General features: G+C 40.9%; 1 protein-coding gene across 1 annotated transcript; it reads right to left on the bottom strand.

Moving 5' to 3' along the window:
* Nucleotides 1-898: 898 nt before the first annotated feature.
* On the bottom strand, nt 899-19,913 carry LOC124062220 (hepatocyte growth factor). Its single transcript, XM_046394839.1, has 18 exons — nt 19,749-19,913; nt 17,970-18,129; nt 17,579-17,691; nt 16,885-16,999; nt 15,040-15,188; nt 12,873-12,993; nt 11,804-11,922; nt 9,210-9,375; nt 8,985-9,115; nt 8,092-8,185; nt 6,718-6,848; nt 5,671-5,700; nt 5,067-5,172; nt 4,481-4,555; nt 4,063-4,212; nt 3,846-3,952; nt 3,214-3,356; nt 899-2,695 (listed from the first exon to the last, which is right to left on the bottom strand). Exons 1-18 carry the CDS (start codon nt 19,795-19,797, stop codon nt 2,516-2,518), a joined length of 2,139 nt encoding a protein of 712 aa, XP_046250795.1. The 5' UTR covers nt 19,798-19,913; the 3' UTR covers nt 899-2,515.

The raw sequence follows: 19,913 nt of genomic DNA, 5'->3' as shown, positions 1-19,913 counted from the left end.
CATGAACAACCCTGACATTATCCATGTTCTCTGGATCATTAGCGTCATGTGTGCTGTGTGCTGTACTGAGCCAGGGTCAAGTCAGCCACTCAGTCTGTGTACATGTGAGTGAGTGTTTGCAGTTGTCCTTCTGCCCATCTTCTTGTTTGTGTCTGCATTTTGTCTGTCTGTCCATCCAGCTGCAGATGAAAGCAAACTTCTTACACTTCATCTCCCTTTGATGCTTCTACAATAGCTGTATCAGTGAGCGCTCTGCTCGTGTGCGTGCATGAGTGTACTGTATACGTGTGTGTTGTGACAGCGTCAGTGCACAGCACACACACTGTGCATGGCAAAAGAAAATGTCAATCCCCATGTTTTTTTTTGTTTGTTTTTTTTTTTTTGGGGGGGTAATACATCATCAATAGATTCACAATTAATCTCCAGCTCTAAGTCCCTGCTTTCTTGTGCTCTTTCACCTTCACTCTGCTTCTTCATACACATACTCACACACACTCTTATGCCTTTCAAATCTATTTTTCACTCTTAATCTTTCACACTTTCAATCTTATACTCTGAGCAGGGGCACAGCAGAATACTTATCAGGAACAGCTAGCTACATATGGGTGTCGAGTGTGGGTATGTGCATATGTATGAACACTTTAGTGGATGAGGGAGTGACAATATGTGGTAATATTAATGTGTATGTGCGAGAGAGATTAGTAAGATTACAGAGATATCTTTATATTCTCTGTGTTGCTGTGGTGCCATCTCCTGGTGGGGAAGCATAACAGCCTTGACTTAATTATACAGCAAGAGGGAGAGCTGGCTGAGACGATACACATATGCATTCGGGACATTCAAATAGGGCCTTCAAAGAATGCAACACTTAAAATACGAAATGGAACTGTAACTCATAGATTTAAAAAAAAAAACAAAAAATATTTAATATAGTGACAGACAACGTAAAACATTTCAAATAATGCCTGAAAACGGGTGTGACATTTAGCATAATGGATAAGATGGCATGAAATGTATATGTATGTATAGATTATATGAATGTACATAATACAGAGAAAACAAGAAAGTACTGTACAACTTGTAGAATATAGCAGCTTGCAACATCTTTCAGTGCATACACATCTATACACACAGAAACATTTAGTCACTGTTTCAAACCTAATGCAGTTATAATATAAAGCCATCTCAGTCATTTACACTGGCAAAATGATGTGTTAATTTGTTTCAAGGGCTATTCAGTCATATAAGTGAAGCGTCCATTACAGACAGTGCAGTTAGGGAGACCATCTCTTCTTCTCCATGACAAAGTTTGAAGTGACAGACTTTGTGACGCTAATATCCAGAGTGGATTGGAATTGGAGGTCTGCCAAGGTCTGAGTGTGGGGAGAGGATAATTCATTCAGCTCTGATTCCAACATGCAGGCACACACACACACACACACACACACATACACTCCCTCTGCAGTTTTATTTTTGCATACTGACACTGCTGCAGAAAAACACACACGCACAATGAATTAATAGAGAAAATACGCGATTTTGTAAGAGTATGTATGTACAATCTTGAATGAATGAATGAATGTTCCATTTTCTGTCTTTTTCAGATCCTATAAAGGCTGACCAAACATTTCCTTCATCTACACAGAATGCAAATAGCATGTTCATATACAGTGGCTTTGCGATAACATTAAAATACTGAAAATGAAATTTATTCTGGTGTTTCCATACAGCTGACATCATTATGAGACAGAAATTTGAGTGAAAGCTGAAATGTAGATAATACACTATACATCATTTATCTGCCTACCATAACATTCATTTCTCTTCTCACAGATCTATAAGACCCAAATCACCTTTAGAGTGTCACAAACACACTCATTAAAATACTATGTACAGTAAGGACCACTTAATTTAAGCCCCTAGAGATGCTTGGTAAGAGTGCCCTTAACATGGCCCTACTGCTGGATAGTTTTCTAAGTGGACCATTAATGTACTCTACAGAGGGAGCAGCTAAACCACTGCACTTTGGTGTTCATAACATTCAAGTATTGCCAGGAATCAAGAGTATTCACATGCACACATATCTCTTCTGGCGGATTTGCTACCAAAAGAAAACTATGAAAAATGGATGAAACCAAATCAGGTTTTTTTTTGCCTGTTCTGCTCCCAACTTAATGAAAGACATCCTTCTTTGTTACTGTAACATTTAACTTGTATTGGGTCCCTTCGTTTACTAGTAGATGCTTCAGCCGTTCATTTCCTTTGTCTACGATATGAACAGTATCAACTCTTCATAATTACCATCAGTGACTCTCAGAATCAGTATGGTATCTCATTAAGATGTGTTCACAGTGTTTTCCCATTCATTCATCTATTAAGAGAGCATCCTCAAATCAGGTTCTCTACTGATCTGTGGGCCATGTAGGTATGAACAACACTGAAACGACTGGATTCACATAAGTAGATGTTCTGGGTCTGATGTAGTCCTCTGCTTCTGTTTCACTTTATTTTGTCTCTAAACTATCTCAGGGTTGGGGTAATATTTGAAGACCTTGTAGATCCACTGTGTGTAGAAGGGCACATTGATGAAGATGCCAGGCTGGTTGGCCCGAGCACAGCCTCTGCCATGGACACTCACTCCCACAATGACCCTGATCATACCATCCTGGCATACAAGAGGGCCACCATAATCCCTCTGCAAAAGAAAAAAAAAAAATTATGTCACTGGTTTAGAAACAGGAATCATCACTGTTTACATAAAGGATTAAATAAAAGCAAAATGCATTTTCATACTCTGTGTGACAGATACTGTTCACCATCAGTATTTGTGAATATGGACAGCTCATTTCCAAAGCTAGAAACCAAAAATCCATGACTTTGATAGCTGATGAAATTTAGTGCAACAGTCCCCAATTGCTGTGTTTACGATGGACTGAATACTAAGCCTGTGGATTCACAGAACACTTGTTTGAGATTTGGATCAAACTGAGCTTTGAAAGTACTGTGTGGAACCAAGACGCATAAATTCACACTGAGAACAATTACTTTATCCAAAAGTCTAAAGGCCTGCTCTTGTTTACTAACAAGGGCAGAACACACCGTGCATACTCTTGTGTGGATTTTTCCTTGTGATCACTCAAACAGTTATTTGGCCTCATGTTTAAACAGTAAAACACCACATGAGGGAAAGAACACGAAACAGTAACAGTTTACCTCACACACTCCCTCATTCCTCCTGCCTCCTGCGCAGATCTTGGTGTTGGTGATGTGGAGGCTCCCTCTGTGCATCTCTCTACACCTCTCATTACTGACAATGGGCAAGTCAACCACCTTCAGCACGTCATCGTGGCCAGTGCCTGAAAGAGTTTGAGATTGCACTTTAAGGCTTCTGTTCTGTTGTAGCGTATGCGATACAAATGCCAAACGCCAACGTTTTTGGCATGAACATAAAATATAATAGAGTGCAGTATCACTTTCAGCACATTTCTATTTTCAAGAGCAAGGAAGAACGTCTGAATGGTTTGTACAGAAATCAAGGTGAATTTGAACTTTTATTAAAAATATCAATCTTCAGCGCTGACCAGCGACCCAACAAACAGTACTGATCCAGGGTTGAGAAACATATGGCCTAAACTAGACAGCAATTATTTAAGAGAGGACTGTGTTACATTATACTTTTACACCTCCACCTTATATCATGAAAAAAATAAAATATACATAATAACCCAGGACTGCTACAGGAGAAATGAAATATAAATGCAATATACTGAAAACCTGGATGGCCTGGAGAGCTGATATGCATTCAACAGCTGTAGTGAGTGTAGAATATAGAATATCAGCAGTACCTTTGGTCTCTCCCCATCCATACATTTTGCATAGTCTTCCCTCTGGGATGGAGCATCCAGCCACAGGTAGCTGAATTGTATGGACATTGTCTGCAGGAAGGGCAGGCCTGGACATATTTAATGAACGCAGAAAAGTACAAAGCACAATCAGCATCACTCACACACTCAGACATATAAATATCAATATTTCTTTGAGATTATTCTTCCAGGTACTTACTTAGACAGCCTTATGAGGGCTAAACTGGAGCCCTCAGGACCACATATCACATGAGCTATGCTGACTTCCTGTCTCCTGGACGAGTCAGGAGCGCCCTCTCGAATATCTGAGACTCCCAGCCACACCCGATACTCACTGAGGTCTGGAACACTGGACAGGCACAAGAAAGATTTAATGCTTAATAAAATATTCCACATTTATTACTTTTTACAATCTCAGACTTATCGGGACAGAGTCGCAACTTTGAGAGAATTGGTTAGGTACTTGTGCTTGAATATAGAGGAATACATATGAACTGAAACTGACCTGAAAAAATAAATATTACATTTAATACACTGAGCGTGTAAAACAAAACTGCACTGAAAGTTCAAGGAAAAGGAAGGAGATGGCATTAACAGACAGTGAGTACTAAAGTTACCATGAAGAGAAGCACTGTCTGTCAGTAAGTACCCACTCCTCTCGTATTAGAGATCCCCCACACCAGTGCATCGACCTGAAAAGAACATAAAACATAAATGGCATATCAAAGACAAAACTAAGACATGAAAAGCTGTAAACCACTGTATACAAACTGATGCTGTCATTGCTGTGCTGTCACAGAAATCCAGTTGTTCCTTTACAGAGGCAGTAGTGCACAACTGACAGTGTATATAATATCATACAACATTTATAGTGTAAGAGCAACTGAGCAACTGATAATTGGCATCTTATAATGAAGTAAGATCCGTTTGTATGGTCTTGTATAGAATCCAGGGTGTTACTGCCGCTAAAACCACAAAACAATGTTCTCAGATGTTTCTGTGTGTTTGAGTGTGTTTGAGAGAGAGCATAGTGGAACAGCATTTGAACCTGCCACTGAAAACATGAAATGAAAAGGAAAAACAATTCCACTGGATTTTTCACGAATTCAAGTATGGTCTGGGCCAGTCGTCTGGGCAGGACAGGCTACTGTTCTTCTTCAGTGACAGAGGAGAATGTGCAGAATATTAAATTCCCTGCCGTACCCTTTCTGTATGCTGACCATCCAGCTGCCTTCTGATATGCCCACTGGACCTCCTCCCACTATCCTGGTTCTCTTATGGACAAAACAAACCACAGATGACAGCTCACCTGGAACAGCAGAAATACACACAAATATTTCTATATGTCTCATGTCATAAAATATACATTTAATCTAAGAAATAAGGACAGACATACTGTGGTTAATGATGACATATTGTTTGCAGAGTTGCAAAATAAGAGGCTAATGATCCGCCATAATAATCATAATATACATTAAAACAAGCAGTAATACCGATGAAGCAAAAACATGTGTGTGATCTGAGCTCTATGTGCCAAGAGATTGAGGTCTTCACCCTTTGAGTGATTATGTACAAAAAAAAGAGATAAGCACAGATAAATCTATGCACACACCCTCATACACACACACACACACGTATACACAGAAACAGATGTCACCGTGACAAAATAACGTCCTGCATCATGTATCATAATAGCTGTACATAAAAAGGACTGAAAACACCACAATTTGCCCGGGAGGCTGTCAAATATCAGCAGCTGAGCGACTCTCAAACACAGGCAGACAGACGAGTTGACAGAAACACTCACCTCGTGGAATGGTGTTCTGGGCAGCGTTACCTGTAGAGAGGAGACAAATAAGGGATCAGGGTGTATTAACTGACACAAGATAAGGAAGATAAGGGGAGACCTTGATCACCAGGGCTTTTGTGTCCGTCTGCTATGTCACGATCCCTCTGTAGAATCTGGAGGGCTTTGACTGAACATAAGAAGTCCTAAAGAGTGCTCCTGCTATTTTTTTATATTTAGATTTTTCAACATACTTTTCTCTTAGCTCCAGGCCTGCAACCGGTTTCCATTAAATCCTGATATAAGATAAGAAGCAATCATGACAATCAATTACCAAACTTTCCTAACCTGCTTATCATAGTGAACGTCAAGCTCAGTTTGTAGTCCACGTGACAATACTCTTCCAAGTTAATACCATCTACATGAGTGCACCTAACTCTGACAAGATGCCTAACAGGGCATTAAAATCAGACATCAGCAGTGTTTGTGGTGTATAGTGGTGTATAAGCAATGTGCTGTAGGCTAAAACACGCAAAAATTACTGTTTAGGTCTGTTTACAGCTCATATGATTATTGAATGAAAGAGATTTTTATCAGAAGAAATGTGAATACCCATGTAGTTTTCACATAAACACAATAACACCAACACAGAATCATGATCGGAGACAGGCAAACCCGCAGCTCTCTCTCTCTCTCCCTCTCACACACACATACACACACACACACACACACACACACACACACAGTCCTGATGCCTCTAGCTTCTGGCACATGTGGGAATAGTTAGAAGGAGCCCTCCCTTGACTGTCAGGTTGAGTTGTGAATCTCCTCTGGCACATACTGACCTGCAGATCTACACATTGCAAATAAAATGTGTGTAGGTGTGTTAGGTATGTGTGTGTGAGCAAGTGAGACAGGTCACCAGACAGAGTGAAAACAAATCTGCAATAGTTTTATCTTATATTGAGAAGAATGACAGACATTCAGTTTCAGTTTTACACTGTCTCAGGTTGTTTTCCCTGCCTGTGCATCTCTATGTGTGATTGTCTGCTATGAAGGTTTACTCACATGGTTTTACATGGCAGTAGTCCCATGGAATGGCAGAGTTGTTGGTGTAACACCAGGGTCCATGTTTGTCTTTATCAGGGTTTCTGCAGTAGCTTCCCTCTAGGCCAGTCATCAGCAAACCCCTCTCACCACTGAACAAACACACAAACACAAAAGATCCAATAACTTATCTTTCATCAACATTCAGTAAGCCCCAAAGACAATTATCAGAACAATGGGAATGTTTTTCTTCCGATGAAGCAGACAATTAGCCTTTTGATGAATGAAAAAGAATTTGACTGTGATTTATAACTAATAGCAAAAGCTGAACAAATTTAGCCAAATAGGGTCTGGACAGCCACACAGCTGTGTAGGCTCTGTCTCTCCAGACAAGATAAGAGGGTGATCTGTAAAGGAATTACTCACTGACACGGTATGCCCCCACCTACACTCACATATTTAATGCATGTTCTTGCAGAAATATCCCACACATGATAGTGTTCTCATAAGAATTTTAAAACCACAAACAGAATTCTTTCCCACACTGAGTTCCTTGACCGATCAGGTGAAGATTCCTCAGGAAAAGGGAGACATAGAGGGAGAGGGAGGGATGACAGGGATGCTGAATACCAAAAATCTGTGTTTGTGTGTGTTGGATTTCTAGCAGCTAGCATAACAGCCAGCTCTCACTGTGACTCCCTAACCCTGACTTTTGACCTCTGGGCAGGAGCCAAGCAGTGGAGCTGATTGGCTTTGAAGTGTTCCTGCAAAGGAGAGATTTGGGGTCAAAGGTGAGGAGCAAAGTGTATATCCCCCAGCCAAGTTATCACTGGGAGCCATTCCTGCTGAATTAGGTCATCTTCAGGGAAACACTTCTCCAGCCATTAAGAGATGCTGGGGAGGCTAGTCACGGCACCCGCAGGAGCCGTTTTCTCCTTTGAGAAACAAGAGGCCTGGCTTGATCTGTTAACAACAATAAGACTTAACTAGAGGTCAATAATAGAGCACCTCCCTGCACTAACTGCCACATCTCGGATTCGCACACATGGTTCTGGAAAGACACATTTCCCTACGCACTGAGGCTGTCTCACACAAGCTTGCAACACAAAGAACTAATTTCTCAAGAATTCTGTCTCCTATTGAGAACCAGAAAATCAGCATATTTTGGCCCATTATCAGCGGTTTCCTTTGATCCCACTGAGCTTTTGAAATACCTGCATCTACATACACACTATGTCATACGCCCTGATGGGTTAGATGTATTTGAACTGTGTGACATCTTGATCTCTGTTTTAGGCGCAGGCACTTATTCATGGTGCAGCTCTGTTTTGTACATCACAGTGGAGTTTGGAAAAGTTATTAGGTTAAAAAGTAGTGAGGATCCAGTGGGCCGACCTGCTGCTGTGGTCTCTCCAGGGAGCACAGGGCAGGTTTGATCTGGTCCTTGACTGTTCTCCTTGGTAATTCTCTCCAAAGCCTTCATAGCAGTCTGTATGTGGACAAAAAGAAAAAAATAAGTCAGACATTGTAGACACATGCTTGATGTCTGTGCGAGCAAAGAGCTTTGAAGAGGAAACATGCACAATATGCAGTACTCAACATTACTGAGCCTTTATAAACCTGTTATTAGTAAACTGAGGACTAGTTAATTAAGTGTCTTTGTTTATGAGCTATTGTGGTTGTCATTGGCTCTAGAACATTCAGTGCTGGCAGCAGCTGGTCACAATAATGCCATAGAAAAACCCATGTCATAAATAAGGTTTTGAATTTGAAACCCTGCATCTCGTTTCTGTGTGGGAACATATTCAACCATCGAGGCTTGACCACAACACAACCTCAGAGAGGATTTCCAATCCCAAAGGCAAGGTCAGATAATCTCAAAGACATATTCCTAAAATTCCATGGGAAATTTGCATTTGTGTGCTAAGCCATAGATCTACATCTTTTGCTTCCAAATCTCTTGCTACCCCAGAAAGAATCCCATGCAGCACTAATCCTTCCACTCCATCTTTCACTGTCCAGTGAGACCTGACGATCCTGAGCTGCTGTCAGAGTTCGTTTGTGTGAGGCTCCATGGTCAGTCCTTCCCACAGCTCTATAGGGCTACAGTTCTCCACAGGGACTGAGACAAAATGGTTACAAGCCAGTGTGTGTGGTTACAGGGTCTCATGTGAACTCCACGGTCCACAAAATATAAAAATGCAGAATATTTGTCTTCTTCAGATGGAGAGAAAATCAGCTTTTCCTTTGCTGCTTTGAGTGTCAAATAAAGTTGTTGAGACTCTCACCGTTGGGCTTGTTTTGGGTGCCACATTGGGGGATGTTGGTGCAGAACATTGTGCGGACTCTTGGGTCCGTAGTGAAGCACCAGGGGAAATCTTGGCCATCTGGATTCCGACAGTAGTTTTCTCTCAGGTCTCTGGAAAACACAGAGAAAGCAATCCAGTAATGTGCTATAAGTGCATGCAGGTGGGTGTGCGAGTGGATGCATGTCTTATGAGAGTGTGACTCACTTGCAGGGGTAGGCTTGAGGTATGAATGTATGGTTATGGGGAAACTGCGAATCCCAGCGTTGGCAGGTGAGTCCGGTGGGAGTCACATCCACTGTTCCCCTATAGCCCTCTCCTTTGCCCTCATAACACTCAGTTGTTTCCACCACATTACTTTTAGAAGGTGTTTCTGTGAAAGATTAAAAAAAAAAACAAATATTAATGTGTGATGTGGTCTATGTAGCAAACAGCATATTTTTATTCACCCAAATAGCTTGTGTGAAGATCTGGATCAAGAAAATAGTTCTTTACCCTTTTCCAACAAATCAAGCTTTCGCAGGTTTTACAGGGTGATAAAACACAAGTACAGTAATTAAGACTCTGGGTCATGTGGTGTTATAGTTGAAACATGAAAGGTGTTTAAACATCACCCCGCAAACAAACTTTATATTTCCACTTTGCTAGCAATGCTGCTTTTTTCTCAAGGACATATATTTAATTGCCTTTGAAACACATGCATAGAATTAAAATACTGATAAAAATCAGACAAAAGCAGATAAATGGAAACAGACATTCAAAAAACAAGTTATGCTTACATCAACTGAGTAAACCACAAACTGGAAACTGCCCTTTAAGATTACTGAAACCTACAAACTTTAATCTCCCTAATGACTTATTTCCTTCAACATGCACGAATATTGAACAATGGGCAACAAGTGAATTACAGGGCAATCGGCAAATGCCATGTCAGAATGAATTTTCAAACAGAAAAGGAGATTTATCAAAACTAATTTTGGATCGCTAATTTATTGTGCAATTTGCATGGAAAAGGCAAAGATACTGATAAAAATCAAATTTGGTTGAAACGGTGGATGGAGAAATGTGGGTGGGATACAAACACTATGAACTGCAGTGAACTTTGTGAGAGCGAGGCGAACTTCAGATGAACTGTGGCATTGCAATGAAACCTTCATGCATTGGACTACAGATTATATAATGATACTTTGATACGCAGAGCCCATCACTTTTTTTCCATTTGACTGATCTTCTCCCACTTGCAAACACGATGTAGAAGTCCAGTTCCAGTTGTGAAAATCGCACAATGCAGAATTTTATCACCTAACTGTCAGCATCAAAATGGTCCAGACTGTAACAGGCCAAGACATTCTCAAATTATCTGATCCAAAAATTCTACTGCGTCCACACCCTCAAGTCTTAAATTGTTTACATGAGAGTTGCAAATACTTTATTTTATAATCAGGTTGTTGTAGTACATGTATAAACATCTATAAGCAATAATGAACAATGAATGATTTAGCCTTGAGGAAATATTTAGTGTGACAGTGCCTGAAATGAATGGCTAAATATTTTGGCCTCCTGCTTTCTACAGAATAGCTCATTCTACGGGTATAATGAGGCTGATGTGGCCAAAACTGGAAAAACAAGGCAAGAAATCTTATCGGTTCGATTTTTCTTTATATAACACCTGCTCATTACGCATGAGTTACACAAGTTCATTAGCCTGAACATTGTGCATGACTGTATCCAACAATGTGTAAAGTGCAGATCTTCAAAACTCTAAAGCAGAACATATTTTCTGCACATGAAATGTGTCTGAAAAAGATATGCACCAGTTGTGACAGTAAACAAAAGAGCAAGCCTTGACAAAACAACACTTTGTCTCTCTGTCTCTTGCTCTTTCCTCTCTGCCTTGTTTTGATTAAGACTAACTGGGTCGTAAACTTGGTCTGTTCCCAACAAACTCCCAAATCAGAGTCAGAGAGAGAGAGAGACAGAAAGAGACACACACACAGAGAGGGAGAGAGAGAGAGAGAGAGAGAGAGAGAGAGAGAGAGTGGGTGCAATTTTTAGAAGGGAAAGAGCAGGGGGGGAACAGTGAATCACTGGGTCCACATGGAGAAGTGCCATCTAGTAAACATGGTGCCAGGGCTGCTGATGATTCCAGCAGGCAGCCACAGACTCTGGAGAGAGAAGCTGAGTCCAACAATAACACCAGTGCTCTCTCTGTTCTATGTTCTTGAGGACCACAGTGGCTGTGTCACTGATTATAGGTCAGCTAAGAGCACACAGTGTGCTGGTTGTAAAGACACATGAAACACAAAGTCAGACACGACGCATGCATCTAGCCCTTACACATCAGTCACACTGCTTACAAGAGGCATACGAGGTGTAATGAAAGCAATCTGCTCATAGTGTGTATGACCCTGGTGTTTTGTCTGTATGTGTAACAAGAGGTTAATGTAGAGCAGTAACTGAGCCCCATGCAGTTTGACCACCACACATAAGAACTGGCGTAGAACAATAAACAGCAGACCAGTGGCGCTGGGGAAAAATAAACATTCTGACTATTAGAAAAGACTTAACAGAGAGCCAAAGCTAAGAGGGGAACTTCGTGTGTCAGCGTGTGTGTTTGCATATTCAATAGCATCGGCCAATGAGAGGGAGTCGAGTGGTTAAAATTAAAGGTACAGGAAGTTGTAAATTTTGGTGCAGTCAGTCACACTTCATGGGCCTGTACAGAACACAAACACACCCACTGAACATGCATGACAAATGTTAATGCATTCAACCACACACAAACAAACATGCATGCTTACCACAAACTTTGATGTTGCAGTACTCCCAGGGTGTGTTTGGGTCCGTGGTAAAGCACCATGGTCTGTGGCGTCCATCTGGGTTCCGACAATAGTTATCATCCAGGCCCTTGTCAGGGTACCTAATACAAAACATGCAGTATAACAACCTTAGTGTATAGAAAAATGTTCTGTAAGAATGAAAAGCAACAGACAATATAAGCACTGATTGTCACATTATTCTTAAAGGCCAGAGGTACCAGAAAAGAGAGTCATTGTTCTTCTAACTCCTTAGAAAAACAGAGTAGAAGTGGGGAGACAATCACCATCGCATGCAACAGAAACATTAATAATTGGAATGGTGCAAGGACTCCATCTGTGAATCTGTTGAGCTCAAGGGAGTGAGGAAGATAATAGGCTTCACCACTACAGGTGTTCGACAGTAAGTCATCCCAAAGTCCCACATCCCTCCAGGCCTCCAGCTTCCATTCCTGCAGTATCAGGCTGTGGAACCCTCTCATTACATTAGTGCTATGAGCAGTCTGGGACCTCGTTTACACAAACACTGGGATGATTAAGGATGTGTTAACGAGTCCCCACTAATCCAGACCACCTGCCATCTGACTAGCTGGAACGCTCTCCTGACACAGTCACATACTCACACAGGAGACACGCACACTCCAAAAGATCATGTAGGGAATACTAACTTAGACTAAAATATATGGCCTCACTAACGTAGATATAAGCTTATTTCAAGGCTGGACACAAATCTGCTTTATAATCTACTGAGAGCTTAAAGGAATTTGGGCCAATTAAGTCAGAATGCAGAATTTTCCCCAGCATAGTGCTACTAAAAACATGCAATTACACACTGGATCCTGACAGCATTCCTTCAGGGAAAGGAACACTGCCTGACTTCAAATCACTTCATCTCCAGAGTTAGTCACAAGAAATTACTTTATGAACTTATTATTACATGAAGTATTTTTGTTCTTTTTTGAGTTTGAGTGTCATTGAGCATGTCCAATTCAGCGTAATGTTGAATGACGCAGATGCATATCTGTGTATGACTGTGTGTGTGCGTGTGTGTTACCTCTTGGGGTGGTACAGGTGTTTGTGTGGTCCATCCAGGTCCCAGCGCTGGCATTCCTTTCCACTTTCTGTGTGGTCCATGGGTCCTCTGTAATCTTCCCCATTACAGTTCATACATTCAACTATGCAGCAATGACATGCATGCACACAGACACCCAGACACACACAACCAACCACAAACACACAGAGCAATAATTTAATAATAATTATTTGACTCAATGATGTCACAAGGAGACTCCAATCAACAACAAATCAGAATCACCAACCAAAAAAGCAGAAGCACAGAATGAAAATACGTCATCAATGCTGCAATGTGCAAGCAATGTGAATGCAATGCGAGTACATTTATTGAAGTACTGTACTTCAGTACAATTTTTTGGTACTTTGCTTGAGAAGTTCCATTTTCAGTAACTTTGAACTCATATTGGAATTTTTACTCTAGTTACATTTATATGACAACATTAGTAACTAGTTACTTTTTAGATTTAGCTTAATAATACAGAGTAAATGATGATATGATACTATAAATTTAAATATAGATCAACTTGATTGATCCAGAAAAGAAAATTCACAAACTACCTAGTGGATAAACTATATAAAGTAGTTAAACCACTTTTACCAGCTTTGGTATTAAAGTGAAGAATACATGAATACATCAAAAATTATAATCCAATTACATAACATTATTATCCTGAAATAGCATCCAGCATAATGAGCACTTTTACTTTATCACAGTGTATTTTGGTGGTTTGTACTTTGATTAAGTAAAAATATAAATGCATGGCTTTTCTTTTAACATTTTTAATTGTACAATGTGGTACAACATCTGTCATCTTTTTCCACCTCTGTAAATCATTATATTTTTAGTAGTACAATTATGGGCTGACAACGTAGTAAACTTTAACATAGTGCACCATCCACTTTAATACATTTTAGGTCATAATTTTCTACCCCAAAGTGGTTATGCAACATTTTACAGTAAAACCCCACATAAATACTTGTTAGATCTCCCTTAAGTCCAGACATTATATATAAATACAGTAAATGTATGGAAACACGTACTATGTGTCACACTAATGAAGGCAAGGATCTCTTTGTTGCAGAAAAGGCACCATTTTTTGCATGGTGCGTAGTACATACTATGTAGCGTAAACAACAGAGAACATGCAGATAAGAAACAGATGTTTATGAGTCCACTGCTGTCATGACAGAGCACATTTAATACCGCTGGCTGCACATGTGTGTGTTTGCGCACGCCATTCTTGTGTGTGTGTGTCTGTATGTATGTTTCCTATTAGGGCCAGCTAATTTCTGGAGAAACCCTTCCAGTCATTTTGTTCTGAATGAACTTTGGCATTCTATCAAAATAAAGTCATTATCTCTGTTGTACAACTTGTGATAACCTGGTGGGACACCATATGTGAACTGGAGAGCGAGAAGGCTTCCCATACTGTCTTATCGAACCCACAGCCTGGTTCCTCATTAACATGATCCAGTGACATACATGCAGAGGAAACAACCTCTCTGACAGCATGAATCCCCAGGGATTAGATAACAGAGGTCATTATCATCCTCCTTTTCTTCAGGAAGACGTCAGTACTTGACAGTAATATTGTGTGATATAACATAAAAGCTGGAACAGCGGTGGGAAAATGTTTTTCTTTCAACATAACTGTATAAATATCATATATAAATGCTTTTACAAAACCATAACTCACGCTTAATGGTTTTCTTTCATGTGCGCCACAGGGTTGGATAAAATAACTAATAATTTATCTATCGGAGACGACAGGGGATTAATATCCTCTAACATTCCAACACCAGCCTCTTTAGGTTCAAATCATTTACAGAACCTGAGCTTGATGGAATAAGAGAGGACAGCATAAACCGAACCACACACCTGGAAACAGCTGCAGAAGGCTTCAGCAAATAAAGAAAACCTGTGCCCCACACACACAAATACGCGCACAGATGTAGAGTGGAGCACAGTTAAAGCCAGCATTGCTTAGTCCGAGGCAGTCTGTGATTGCCTAATTTGCTGCAGCTCATTTCAGACTATCAGGCCTCAATTGGTGAGGCAATTTGCAACGTGAAATTGGCTTTATTTTAAGGTGAATGTACACTCAGAAGGATACAAAACGTATTTTGTGTCTGTGTGTTTAGCCTACCCTGTGAACACTGTGGTATGCCACACTCCTGGTGTCTGAGGTGTGGCCGGGGGTCAGTGGTAAAGCACCATGGGCCAACGGTGGAGTTGTCTGGGTTGCGACAGTAGTTTTCTCTGAGGTCCTTCTTCCTGAACCTCTTAGACATGAATCTGGCAGAAGCAGAGCCGCAGTTACAGATACAGACACATGTACAAGCACTGGTTGCCAAATATTTCAGCTATCATGCAGAGCAACTTCTTTTTGAGAAACCAAGGCCACTGTTACTGCTGTCTTCTTTTTATATCTCTGACAGCAGGCAAATTCTCTGCTCGTGCTACTTTAACTCTGATAGAAGAAAGCTGCCTGTCAATGCAACCAGTGAAAACTAACAAGTTACACTTGTAACTTATGGCAACACTACAGCGTTAAAGAATCTAACAGTCACCAATATGACGCTATTAATGATGTAGAAATACTGTTAGTTTTCCATGAGGCTGGTTCTGAATGTAGTGTAAACACATTGACAAATGACTCATATCTTCTACATCAGGCAAGCACATGGCTGTTGTGATCAGTTGCAATGATGGACCTTGCGTGGTCTATGAGTCAAGCTGTGTTTTTCCACATGATGATGAAAAGTTTTGAAGTAGTCTTCCAGTGAAGAGGCTAATGACAGGTGAAGACATGAGAAGGCCTTTCCTGGGCAATCAAAGTATGGGAGAAACCTTTCACTGATAAAAATGCATTTTCTTTGTGTGTGTGTGTGTGTGTGTGTGTGTGTGTGTGTGTGCACATCAGTGTTTCCCATGCCTGTAAGCCAACTGATAAAACTTACAAAGCACCTGGGTTTAATTACCTGATCTACGGCGACATTAACAGCAGTGTGATAAAGCAGGTTCACTGGAGGTACAAACGTATACTGCCCTCTTTGATTCGTCTGCTGCAGCGACAACTCACTACAAAGCCTTTCAAAGTCATTTAATACCTCTGAGCACAGGGGAGTCTGGGAGGAAGAAGGAAGCATGAGGTTCTAAGATAATAAAAGTCTAAGATGAGGAGTCGTGCGTAAGGTTCTCTGATGGTTATTAATATCTAGCACATGATAAACTTTGTCCTTATTTTACTGATATTTTCTCCTAGTTTTCCAGTCTTATCCTCTCATGGGACACTGCCTGGTAACCATTATATTAATCACATCATATTATTAATAGTGGAGTCATTTGAGTCATAAATGCAATGTTTTCAACAATACATCTACAGTCCGAATATGAGACTCAATACATTGTTAGATATTTTGATAAAGCATAAATGTTGTTAACTTGTTGTTTAGTAGGTAATTACTAAATATCAGTGCTAGTTTAACAAAGGCATTAATTCATTTTGATCTTTTGTTTTTAAAATCCACTTAATTGGCTCTTGTTTTTTTCTTTTCACAGGTATACTGTATCAGGAAGTGATCCTGCATATTGGAAAATGAGCTTTATCTGGGAATTTAGCTGGGGAGCATACCTACAACTTAACCAAAGGCTGTGTATTAGATATGATCCTAATCACCATGAACACACACACACACACACACACAAACACATGTACACGCACACACACCTAGATAAACAGTAGGGCCACAGCAGGAAATGATCTGTGACTCTGCAAAGTGGTACAATGAGGTCAGTTCTGATGAATGACTGCTCCCAGGAGCCCAATCAACCACTAATATATCATATTCATATACATATACACACACACATATGGACTTGCCTCTAGCTACTAGCTAATTGCATCACAAACAGGCCAACACTAATAGTAAGAAGCAGCTTCAACACTCCTTTGTTTGACATTGTGGTGAAAAGTACATCAGATTCTTACTTGTGCTCATGGGGGATAGGAGAGGCCCAGGCCTGGCACAGGATCCCACTCGCCGTCACTGACCTCCGCCCCCTGTAGCTCTGACCAGTACCCACAATACACTCCCTAACATAGTCTGAAAGAGAGAGACAAAGAGAGGATGAGGCGAGAGAATGAGATGAGCCAACAACCTGATCGCAGTGTTGTGTACAACTGCACAGAGCCAGTATGGATAATGAAGAAAACAGACAGAAGGAGATGCTCCGCTATAATACTGAGCTTAACAAGGCCACCACAATGCCAAAAGCTGAATCTGTTTTCCTAATCTTCTGCAAAACATTTGGAACCAGTAAAATAGGCTACACAGCTTGCGTGTCCGTTGTTGTAGTCAGTGAGAGTGGGGTGGGGGTTTCCATTGTTTACACAAACACTGCTTAATGACAGAAAATGAGCCGTAATGTGCTGCGACACAATAAACACGACAATGGTCCTTGCCCTTCCTTGTCTTTCTCTTGAGGTATTAAACGATCATTCTGAAACTAAGGATTTACAGAGTGATAAAATTCTCTAACATATTTTAAAACAAAATTGACTACACTAAAGCCATGTTGCTGATATGGACTGACACTGTGTGGGTAAGTTTTTCTGATGGTAAGATGGAAACACCACTTTACTGTCAGCTGGTAGAGAGAAAAGGTGGAGCAGCAGTGGGCACCTTTCTTTTGGTAGAGTTGGTAGTTGAAGTCCTGTTGGCTCTGAACGTCTGGTGAGTTCTTGTCGAACGACAGCCACTGGCATTTCCTGTTTTTATGATCATAGAGGAACGCTCTGGAGAATAAGGAGGAAAAGAAAGGAGTAAGAGAGAACAGGGGGAGAGTGGTGTACATACTGGTCAGTTTTCTTTCCTGAGACATTGCAATTTACATAGGTAGGCATGCAGGAAGAAGGCCTGCTAAACCAGATGGACAACAGTGCATTACCTACCACATACCTGTGAAAAGCTTAATTAAGGACTTTGAGTAATCACCGTTTTTCTTCTCCTTTCACATTCCATGAGAATTACTTTACGAGCAGCTGAAAGGGTATTACCGTGAGAGCATACATACCTGCAGGTGAAGGGGATTCGTCTATTGCGGCTGCAGGCTTTGGCACACTTGGCCATGCTCAGCTTCTTGCTTTTGATCAGGTGAGAGGAATCAGATGACATGACAACCAGTCGTATACCATCAGTCTTCTGGTAGTCCTGAAGCGCATTTCTTCTGCCCTCTGATGCACAATTACATAACATGTCCGTGACCACTCAGCAGCACTTACAGTTACACAATCTTAACTTACATTTAATATAAAACAGAGATGTGCCTCGTTTGAAGGCCATATTAGACAGGACACAAGCTGTTGCTGGGGTCAAACCTCAAATTCTGGTTTTGGGAGAGTCTAATTGCTTGTCTGCTCAGCCACCTTCAGGTTTATGGCTCTGATGACAGTAAGTGCATTCAAGCCTCATCATTACACCATGTAAATGTCCCTTATTTAGAGTTTGTTTTATTTGATCTGTTCTGTTGTCTTAAGGAACATTAAATTGCATTATATTTGTAAAGTGTTATACAAGGTACATTATCATTATTATTATTATTATTATTAAGCATGCACACACAGTAGCAAATCCTCCTCTGTGGACAGAATGTGGATAATCTGCTAATGAGTACAGCTCGACTGAGCTGGCAACTGCATTACAATGCGTGATTTAGTCTGATTTAACTGCTATTAATCTACAGGACCTAATACGATGCACAGTCATTCATCATTGCCCCCAATGAAACCCAGGCTGACACACACACACACACACACACACACACAGATACAGTAAGGGGAGTCTGTGTCTGTATGTTGCCTCAGTTGTTGGCAGTTTCTCCGCAAACAGACTGAAAACTCACGCCACCTCCTCATTTCTCCTCCTCTAACTGCCTGTCTGCCTGACTCCCTGTGCACTTCAGTAAATTTAAGAGTTTACATCAACGCGCGCGCGCGCACACACAAACACACAGAAAATAAATCCTTAATCGTATGTTGTTTCTGTTGAAAAGGTGCTGGAAAAGCTCTCAGCTCTGGGAACTGTATCATGTCAACAACATAGAGACATTAGACATCAGAGCTGGTATTTCGGACTCAGCTTTTGAGTGTTTGGTGGATGTGGTGAGCAACCTGAGGATCGCAGAGGACCACATCGAGGCATCATGTTTGTCCGATCCTCAACTTGAGTTCACCGGCTCGACAGTTTCTCTGCCAAAGTGCCTACGCGCAATGAACCGCATAATCTTTCTCTGTTAGGACTGAAGGGTGACAGAAACACTAATTTGGTTTTAATATGGGTCATTTTGTGGGGCAGTGGGTCGTAACTGTTCAGTTTATCATACATATCTTTCCTGATCCAATCAGATAATGTATGTTTTGTGCGTCCCTATGCGGCGTAATGCGCACTATGGCAAGAGTTGAGATTAAAAAGCCCCTGCTTGATCATCAGTGATGGCAGAAGCGCCGATTGCATTTCTGTCCATAAGCTGATTATTTTTCCAAGAATGTCCAACTTTAAATGTTCGCACGGCTGTGACACTAAAAACACTTATTTTTTTTATTTTGTTCGTAGGTTATAGATGAGAAAAAATATTTCTAAGTGACACGAATATCGTTAAATACACTGTAAATACTCATACTGTAGAGGCACTGATGGAATATTACATAAACCAAATAACACAACGATAAATCAAACATTAACTCGCGTTTGACAGCCTGTTTTGAACGGAAGGCAAACCAATGCTTTCAGCACCATCAGTGGCAGACGTCAGGGAGCCACGCGAGCAGTTGTAAATAGTTATCGCCAAACTTACCAGAACAAGAAATGACGAAGAGTCCGAAAATGAGCTTGTAAATCCGCATCGCTTCGTCACATCAACACTTCCAGACGCAAACTGGAAAGGTCGCGCTCCTGCTCTGTCGGACTGAAACCGGGAGATGTTGCTTCCAGCACTGCACAGATGATGCGTCTCTCCCCT

This window comes from Scatophagus argus, chromosome 7 (genome assembly GCF_020382885.2).
Source record: "Scatophagus argus isolate fScaArg1 chromosome 7, fScaArg1.pri, whole genome shotgun sequence".
NCBI lineage: Eukaryota > Metazoa > Chordata > Actinopteri > Scatophagidae > Scatophagus > Scatophagus argus.
The sequence above is the reverse complement of the archived record's forward strand: the minus strand, read 5'-3'. Positions and strand labels throughout refer to the sequence as shown.

Bases quoted from the DNA above. Each gene is read 5' to 3' on its own strand.
- LOC124062220 (XM_046394839.1), bottom strand. From the start codon at position 19,797: ATGCGGATTTACAAGCTCATTTTCGGACTCTTCGTCATTTCTTGTTCT. The intron at 17,692-17,969 runs GTATGTATGCTC...CTTATTCTCCAG, and splicing joins CGAATCCCCTTCACCTGCAG to AGCGTTCCTCTATGATCATA. The intron at 9,376-11,803 runs GTAAGCATGCAT...AATCTTTCACAG, and splicing joins CTGCAACATCAAAGTTTGTG to AAACACCTTCTAAAAGTAAT.